At 29.2% G+C, this 8136-nt stretch overlaps 1 protein-coding gene across 9 annotated transcripts in view; it reads right to left on the reverse strand.

Annotated features, from left to right (window-relative positions):
* Positions 1–2174: 2174 nt before the first annotated feature.
* shi (dynamin-1 shibire) overlaps positions 2175–8136 on the reverse strand; it is a 38345-nt gene continuing 32383 nt past the window's right edge. For all 9 annotated transcript variants that reach the window (XM_017615360.1, XM_017615362.1, XM_017615363.1 and 6 more), the window contains one exon: positions 2175–2517. In XM_017615360.1, the coding sequence (XP_017470849.1) occupies positions 2436–2517 (82 nt within the window). In that variant the 3' untranslated portion in view covers positions 2175–2435. The remainder of the gene's footprint in view (positions 2518–8136) is intronic.

Genomic DNA, 8136 nt, shown 5'->3' on the forward strand with positions numbered 1-8136 from the left:
AAATTCATTATTAATTTGCTATTTACATATAAAGAACACACTATTTAAATGCAATATATATATTATATTTATTATTACATATAACCACAATTATGTTCTAACAAAACTACTACAATATGTATTTACTATTATACAATAAATATATTTGTTTTAAATATTTGAGTTTATATCACTATTGTTACTACTTTATACTACATATGTATTATTGTTATCCGACATAATTTCAATTATTTAGAAGATACTGTTATAAAAAATACTAATTAAAATATATCACTATTCAAAAATATTATAAAAAATAAAATATGTATGTAAAATAATACATAAAACATGTAAAAAATAATAGTAAAACAAGTTTGTGCAATATAATTAAGCGCATTGGAGCAATTAATGGTCTAACTATAAAAAGAAAGTGAAACATTCTTACAGCAAGAAACAAAGCAAAAAAGAAAACACAAAATGCGACTAAGATAAATAAGCACATAACCAAAATCTCATATACATACATAAATAATTAAAGTATGCATGTAAGTTGTGTAGTGCGAAAAAATGTATACCCGAGATCCACACTCTGAATGGTAGATACAGATGAATAAAAAAACTAAAAACCCTAAAAACAGGAGTTGTTTTAATTATTAATAAGTGGTGACAACTTAAAATTGTGGCGTGGAATAAATTGAAACTAACCAAAGCACCTAGAAAATAAAATCAAGTTCCGTTTAAATTAGAAAAATTTTATTTTTTTTATTTTTTTTTTATTATTATTTATATTATTTATTAGAAAAAATAGTTAAAAAAAATTCCTTTGAAAAAATTGTAATAAATATGGTCGGAGTTTCAATCGACTTTAAAAAAATGTATACAAATGATTTCCTAATAACACACTTGCACTCTTGAGACACGCGCCTTTACTTGCTTAAAAGCAACTCGAAAATTCGAATATTAGCATATTCAACTCCAGCAGCATCATCGTTGCGCTCTTCCCTTTCATATGACACCCAAATCATTCAAATCGGTGCAGATTTGCCTTAGTTATGCGCAAATAAACATTTGTAGCTGAGTTGCGCTTTTAGCAACATTGTTGTGCATCACATGCAACATGTGGCGGACAGCTGCTGGGCGGTGCTGCGCGCCTGGTGCTCTGGCCTGTTGACAAATTCGGCTGCCTGTCAGCGGGCGACCAAAGTGATGCCTACTTTTAGGCGTTTTTATTCGGCACAGGGCGACAATAAATGCGATGAAAACACAGAGCGACTCAGATGAAAATGAATTTTTTGAAAACTGAAATTTTGCAATTTACAAAACTTTTCAGTTAAGTGCAACTTACTTACTTAAGACCTTTTTAGCATAAAAATCGGAAAATTTTATATTTTTAAAAATGTTTTATTAATTTATTTTAATTTAAGCATTATTTTATGTACTTATCGTTTTATTAAATATACACAACTTAGCATGACTGTTATGTTTACAATACTTATACTATTTTTTTATATTTTAAGTGCTTACACTAATTGCAGCATTTATAAAATAAGAGTTGAATAGATTTTTTTAATAAAAAAAAAATACTTAAACCATTTGCATCACGTTTTGGTCTGCTAACAATTATACGAAGTTTTTGTATGTTTTTTTGTTTTTTTAAATATTTACAAAGAATTGGGAAACTACAAATTTCGCTGGGGAAACGGGTAAGAGGAGAGCTGCCAAAACTTAGCTACATATCTATTCATCTACATAACTTTCGAACACATTTTAATACCTATTTATTTTTAATTTTACGTAGGTAACTTTGTTATTATTTACATATTTGTAAGAAATTTTATTTTAATAAATTTTTACGCCATGTTCGAAAGCTAATTGACATTTTATCCAAAATTTCATTTATGCATATTTGAGTCGAGCCAGCAGTTATAAATAAGGTAAGGTTAAAATTTGGGATAGTCACTTAAGTGGAGATTTAATTTTTTTAAAGCAATTTTTACGGCGAAATCTCACTAATTTAGGCACTTCTCGAGAACAATTCATAACAAATTTGGAATCTGGGACTTGACTATCTGAAATTGAACGAAACCTGTGGTCTTTTTTTTTTTTAAGAAAAACTGCCCATTTTNACATTANCAATTCAANTTCACAACAAAATTGTGCCATCGCTCTGGTCCATTCACAAAATTCGGGCAACAAAAAAAAATACTCGAAAAAAATGGTCGCTTTTTTGTGTTACATTTAAATTTTTCGTTTCCATTCTTTAACTAAACACTTAGTTTAATCAGGCGTGTGTTTGTCATTGTTATCGATTTAATATTATTTTTCTTTTTTAGTTTTTTCTATTGTTAATATTTTAAGTCTAATATTGTTGTATACGAACACCAACAAAAGCGGTGGAATCCACTCGTACGACACGAGTTCCTCTACATGGCACAGCCGCCATTTTGTATGCCTCCTCAAAATGGACGTCCATTTGTAGTGTTGCCATAGTATGAAGGTCGTTCTGGCAGCTTGGGTGGCGCATTCGGCACCGGGCGACTGTAAGGAGGCAAATCAAGAGAAAAAAGCAAAACAAAGAAAATTAAATAAAAAAATTAAAAATTTAGAAATAAATGGAGAGCGTAAAGAGAGCATAAGAATATAGAATTATTAGTCATAAAATTGCAAAAAGTGGTAAAATAATTAATTTTATAACTATTTTACATAGACAGTTCATAAGTTAAAGCAAAAACTCACCTTGGCTAATTGGACAATTTACAGTGTTTTGTTGTGGAAGCGTGTAACGTTAGGTAAATAGAGAAAGAGACCAGCACCAAAAAAGGATATGTGTTTTCTAGACACTAAATAGGCAAGCGGCAAATCGGATTTTAAATTTTTTTTATACTTTTACCTCTTATGCTAAATATGAGCGAAAGATGGTATTTTATTTTCAAATGCAAAAATCTAGTGATGCTATTTTTATGAATGATGTGTCGTGCTAGTGAAATGACTTTGCTTAGGGCGAGTTTACACCGCATCACAGACTGTTCAATCGCTATTGATTTCTTTGAAAGTGGAAAGTATCGAAGGTAGGAATAGAGTGAAGCACAAATTTATATCTGAGTGACTCTTCTCGCAAACTGATAATTGTTTACTTTTTTATTTATTTTTTTTTCATCTCATCAATAACTAGAAATTCTCAATTCAAAAAAAAAAATGAAAATAGCTTCAATTTAAACAATTTCTACAAAAATGTTGATAAAAGAAGTTATGAATATTGTAGCATACAAGAATTTTGATTTGATTGGAATTTTTGCGCACATTTTTTAAAGTAAAGCGTAATTAGAATTTTTAGAAAAAAAGAATGCCTATAAATCCAGGACATTTTGAGTAAATAGATAGGATATTACATATATTTAATAAGTTGCTAGTAGTCTAATACCAGATTTCCACTCGGTATTAAATGACAAAAAATTTAATGCAAATGTTTGGGCATTAAATATTCCTCTTGCCATTAGATTAATAAAAAGTGGTCATTATATTCACTAGGCTGGATTTCGACTAGGAAATGACAAACAATTTGGCCACTTAAAATGCAATGAGACGAATTAATGACTCTTTTTATTTAAGTAATAATAAATAATATTTTTGGCGCTTACTTTTTGCCAAGTATTTGGCCAGCTTCTCCTTCAATTTGTTGTGTGCGCCTTGATGTTATAGCACAAATGGACGGACCTGCAGTTTTATGCCGCCTCCGAACGGCAAATGGATTTTATAAGAAGCTTTTTCATGTCAGAAATATACTCGGAGGTTTGTCCGGATGTTGCTCGGATCAGGGATTGAACCCAGGTCCTACGGAGTGGCAGTACGCACCTCTAAAAATATTTTTAATGCCAAACTTTGTTATAACAACTTTTGTCATTTAATGGCAAAGGTAAGTCCGACATTATAATTTTGTGCTAAAAGCAATTTAAAAAAACTCTTTGGGGGTCCAAGCATAGTCAGATTTTGTTTTAGAAAGAAACATCTGTTACGTTTTAACAGATTTTTGTGTGAAAATTTTTAAAGTTTGTACGTTAAAGCTTAATATGCAATCAGATTCACTTTAAACAATCTAACGCACTAGAACTTTTAGAAATTCGTATACCTAAAAATGCAACTGTGTTAGTAAAAGGTGTAAGTGTATTAAAACTTGAAAGCAAGTACTTGATTGTGTGACGTCGAAGTTATTAAAAAATTTTGGCTAAGTTCTCAACCTAATTTTGTGCCCAAAAAAAACGTATATTTTTTTCAGTGGAAAAAGAATTCAAAATTTGTGGAGCAGATCACGATTTAAAGAATCGCCAAAAAAAAGATGATCATCGATTTTACCAAAACTTGCTATTTTCAACAAGAAAAATTAATGGCTTTTATTTAATGTATTTATCATTTGTATTTAAGTATATATTCTATTTATAACATTTGTATGCTTATTTTTCCGCTGTTTCTTTATTTTTAGTAATGTACTACCGCTTATGTGTATACAAACACTGTTTCACGCGCAAATTTATTTGCAAGTGCGTTGTTTTAGACAAAATTATCTTCACTTATTAATTAAGTTGGCTTCAAAGCAGAAGCCCACAAAAATTTAACTTTCAATTTACAGGTCTATTCTGATTGTTATCAAACATTCTGTTTTGTAGACCCATTAGTGGCAATTACATGAGTAATGTAAGTATGTTTATGTAGGTGTGAACCGAGCATTATGTGGTATCATAGGAATTGTATTTGCTGTGATGGTTATGCCAGCTGTAAACTGTAAACTAAAGAGTGTGACTTGGATGTTATGTAGTAGCGGTTGGTGTATTAAGGTTGCAAACTTCCTTGAATGGCTTGCAGCGAATAAAGTGGAGCTTGTCATATTATTTGCGCCCTTTACTACTTTTTTCCAACAAGTTTTAAATTACATACGTTGAATAATATACTTTGCTCTCAAAGTTTTATAAATAAATTTCAGCGCAATTTCTATATTTTTTCACATTTATTATGCATATTTATGTATGTATCTACGTATGTATAATTAAAAATTAACTCTTGTCATTTACCGCACTTTATCAACAGAACTACTAGTTTTTGTACGCATTCGTTTAAACTTTTTTAATCGAGTATTTTGCAGTATTTTCTTTAGCTATTTTATTATCATTTGTATTTTTTTTATTTCCTTCTTATAATGACATCATTTTTATGCTTTCTATGGATTTTATTCTCAGCCCCCAGCATTTCGGTGTCGCTCGTTTCCTTGGCATAATTGCACAGTTGTGTGCAAAAGCACATCGAAAACAGTTAAGGCAAACTGTCGGCATTTTCTTCTAACGTTTTTATATCTTTCTAAAATGTAAAAGTTGTTAACTTTTTTCGTAACCCCCCCCCCGCGTTTTTTTATTTGTGTATATAATTTAAATGTGACTAGATTGGTGAGTATTTTTTATGGACACCGATGTATGTTTTTTTTTGTTTATAGTAAAATGTACCTGTACCTATTACTTATAATTGCGCTTTAGTACTTAGTACATTGTAAGATATGGAGAAAATTAAATTTTTCTANACAAAAAAAAATTAATAAAGCACTAAAACCTCAATGAAACTGCATAAAAGTTTAGTATAAGTATGAACGCTTAATTAGCTTTACTTTTCAAAATTCTTGACAATTTTTCTTTTTTTTTGCTTTAATTATATTTTTTTTGTTTATTCAATTTATTTAAGCCGAATTTTCAGTCGGCCTTAAAACGATAAAAAAAATGACAAGGTTGGACATTAAATAGTACACGTATTTTAGTTGAAAATAACAGTTACTAAGACTCACTTATGTTTAGCCATTTCAATGCCTAGTGGAAACTCGGCATTATTGTTTTATCATTTTCCACTTTAATATTTTTTTTTTACTATTTCAATTACTTTTTTTAATCTTTATTCTAAGCTGACGCCATAATTATTCGTTTCATTGCTATTTTATCATATCATTTATCATATGTAATGGTTTAGATAGCTGACTCCAATTATTCGTTTTTTTTTGCTACATATTTAACTTCAAACTAGAGGAAATACCTGCGGGCTTCACAAGCTGTCATAACAGCAATAATGTAGTAACATCATTAAAAATGTTTTCTGGTTGGAACTCTCTTACAAATATCTTTAGCCATTAAAAGCGTTATAACTTTGTGAAAATACGACATCTTGTGTACTTCCTAGCTGGATAAATTTTGACCAAAAGTGCTTCATTTACCCTAGCATGTTGGGCTTCTATAATAAAATTATATTTGTTGTTGCATTGTTTAGTACATTGCGTTGTCCATTTATTTTATTTTAACTAATTTTTTTAATTTTAGCATAATTTTTTAATCAAATTCACGAAATAAGGCTTAAAGGAAATATCAGAACAGACCCGAAAAAATTTGAGTTGGTCGATTTCATGCCGCCTAAGTTGGATTTTGTGGATTTTTACTTTTTTTGCTTAAGGTATGTCCCACAGACAGCTAAATTGAGCTATAATCGAAAATTCTTCATGTAAAATAAATTAAAAAAAAAAATCAAATATGAATTAGAAATCTTGCATCCCAAAATCTTTCAACTGAACCAATTTTTTTGCTTAATTGCATCTAAATTATATACAAGGCCATGAGATTATTTCAATTGATAAATGAGGGAAGAAAGTGCAGTGGTGAGTAACTTTTAAACAAAAAATATAACCGACTTCAATGGTCATATAAAATTCACTTTTCTGCGAAGATTAATGAATAATGCACCTAATGAGATTACTATACAAACTTAAGTATACTTTGTGTTTAAGTAATTATTTTCGTTATAAAAACAAAAAAAATCCAAAATTTCTCCAATTTGGACATTAAAACCGTGCGTTTAGCGTTTTACCCCGGGTACTACCTTAATAACCAATATTCTCATTCAGCCTTATCGTTAATTCCATATGAATAAATCACTACCTTAATTAAAAAGGCAAAACAAAACCAAATTGGAAAAAAATGTTTGTGTTTTACTTTATAATTTTTGGGAAAAAATATTGGTTCAAATGGAATTCACGTTAAGGTCGATTAAATTTTTTCATTTCAATGCTCGAAATCCGGCATAAGCACTATAGCGAACAAATGTACGTTGTAATGTTTCGCTTTCGAAACGATTTAACTCAAGTTGGATAAGTTGATTTTTTAATCAACTCCCAAATGCATTCAAGATGATTATTTACACCTTCCTCCGCTAGTTCCTAATTTTTGAGCCGCACTTTCTAAAGAATTAGGCAAATTCGCATACTGTTTCAATTAACTTTATTATTAATATAAGCAACTATTTACTCGTAATACATACATACAATACAAGTTTAATTATGGTTGTTTTCTTTCTTTTTTTTTATATTCATAATGCTCAACAATCAAACGAAAATGAAATGTAGGAGCACAAAACTTTTTATGTATGTAAATACTTTTTAGAAATATGCACGCAGCACAAACTAGAGAGTATTAAACTAAATGCTCAACGCCATTGAGATTTCATACACGCACATAAATTGCGTACGCAAGGTTGCATTTTTGCATTCATAAATTTAAGTTAAAACGCTTTTTTCCTCATAAATATATGTAGTAAGCATGTATGTGTTGAGAGAGCAGTGAATAATCGAATATTTGTATGTTTGTATATTTTATAGTTATATTTTTTCTACATTAACACACAATTAGCAACAACGAATTTTTAATTCAATTAGATAATTATGTACTTAGATTTAGATATATAATAAATTTAATTGTATTATTTTTGTGTATGTATTTAGTTTTATATTTGTATATGTTTACTTAACGCATGTTTCTTTAATTCCCTAAATAATTGTTGGTGTGTATAATATACTTAATTATTTTTTGTATGTATGTATATTCATTGCAAATAGGGATGTAGGTATGTAAATACATATGTTTATGGACAGTGTAATGTCCAGCGGAAATATATATGTAAATTATTTTTTGTAAAAACTGAGGAAACTATTTACAGAATAACTAAAAAAAAACATTTTAAAGCTATAAATTCGGAAAGTTTTGAACCAAAGCACAGTTATGCACCGAAATTAACTAATATTGAAGTAGTAATCGATTGCACCGATATTTCGTGAACTTTTTTAAATTTGAAAAAGAAATTTCC

Source organism: Rhagoletis zephyria, unplaced genomic scaffold, assembly GCF_001687245.7.
Source record: "Rhagoletis zephyria isolate East Lansing unplaced genomic scaffold, Rhagoletis_zephyria_1.1 Rzeph_scaffold_01005, whole genome shotgun sequence".
Classification (NCBI taxonomy): Eukaryota; Metazoa; Arthropoda; class Insecta; order Diptera; family Tephritidae; genus Rhagoletis; species Rhagoletis zephyria.